We start from the raw sequence: 1271 nt of genomic DNA, 5'->3' as shown, positions 1-1271 counted from the left end.
TGATGATGATGATGATGATGATGATGATGATGATGATGATGATGATGATGATGATGATGATGATGATGATGATGATGATGATGATGATGATTGATATCATTGCAATCTATCATTAAGATGAATATTTCCACTTATCATAATATAAATGAGGAAAAAAGAGAGCGAAAACATTCTCACCATAGCTCAAATGAATTCCGATGGCGAGGAAAAAGCAGACGCTTACTACAGAAGAACGAGACATGTTGGAGTCTTTTCTTCCTTGAAGTCACTGCAACAAATAAAGGATAATGATAACAATGCTAATGCAGGTCGTTTCCAAAGCTCCCACTTATTTACTACACAACTCTAAGAACTTTACATTATCTTAATCTTAACATAATGTTACAAAACAAAGAGGTGGAGTGGTTTGGGTTTTGTAGTTTGTCTACCTAAAAAAAGTGTACCTCTAGACACCACCCCTCTTTTGTGATGCTTGGAAAGGAGCCTAAAAATGAATTAACTGAGTTCATAAACAATACATGTCAACGTACGAATGCGAGCCAGGGTCGTAGTCGACCAAAGAGTCCACAACAAAACGCGTGTCGCTCTCCTCGGCATAATAACCAGTAATTGTTAATACAAATGGTGTCTGTTACTCTTCAAGACACAGCAACTCGTTATTTATAAAACGGACAAGAACTTTCAACATTTTGCTCTCTTCCCATCGTCTGACGCTCCTACCGACATTTATCATTTCAGAGATTTTGGAAGCCGGTTGTTTCGACTTTGCCAGTCTGGGGTGTGGTGGAGTGGGGTGGGGGGGGGGGGGGAACAGGTCCTCTCGGTAAACGGTCCAGTGAAAAGATACAGAGACTCGATAAATGAATATTGAGTGCACGCAGAAAAGCCGACCATTGCAGTGTAGACACAAGTTGTATCAGAGTTATGTAAGGTCTCAAAGACCAGTGAGTGATTGATTTGGGGTAAAAAAGTTGCACCCAAGGTGGCAATGGGATTAAAAGTTTTACACCAGCGTTTGGAGCTATTTAGGGAGTGTGCATTGTTCGAAAGATAAACAAATAGAATAGAACAACATCTCTTTGAAAGGATTGCCTACCTTATTTTCAAAGTGGTTTCCACCAAAAGTACCCACTTTGATAATCTTGCTGAAATATCGTTTTATTAATTTTATAGACTGAGCGCTTCGAACAAATCCGTTATAAAGACAGGTAAGTGGTTATTACGCACGTAACCTAACACGCTACTGGCTCAAACTGCAGCTCTGGGAGAGC

The 1271-nt window shown here is 39.8% G+C and overlaps 1 protein-coding gene across 1 annotated transcript in view; it reads right to left on the bottom strand.

Moving 5' to 3' along the window:
* Positions 1-1271, bottom strand: part of LOC101848521 (pancreatic triacylglycerol lipase) — a gene marked incomplete in the record, with an annotated part of 11982 nt that overhangs the window by 9183 nt on the left and 1528 nt on the right. The window contains 1 exon segment of the mRNA XM_035969927.1: positions 178-268. Coding sequence (XP_035825820.1) covers positions 178-241 — 64 coding nt within the window.

This window comes from Aplysia californica, unplaced genomic scaffold (assembly GCF_000002075.1).
Source record: "Aplysia californica isolate F4 #8 unplaced genomic scaffold, AplCal3.0 scaffold00196, whole genome shotgun sequence".
Classification (NCBI taxonomy): domain Eukaryota; kingdom Metazoa; phylum Mollusca; class Gastropoda; order Aplysiida; family Aplysiidae; genus Aplysia; species Aplysia californica.
This window is presented reverse-complemented; position numbering and strand designations above follow the sequence as displayed.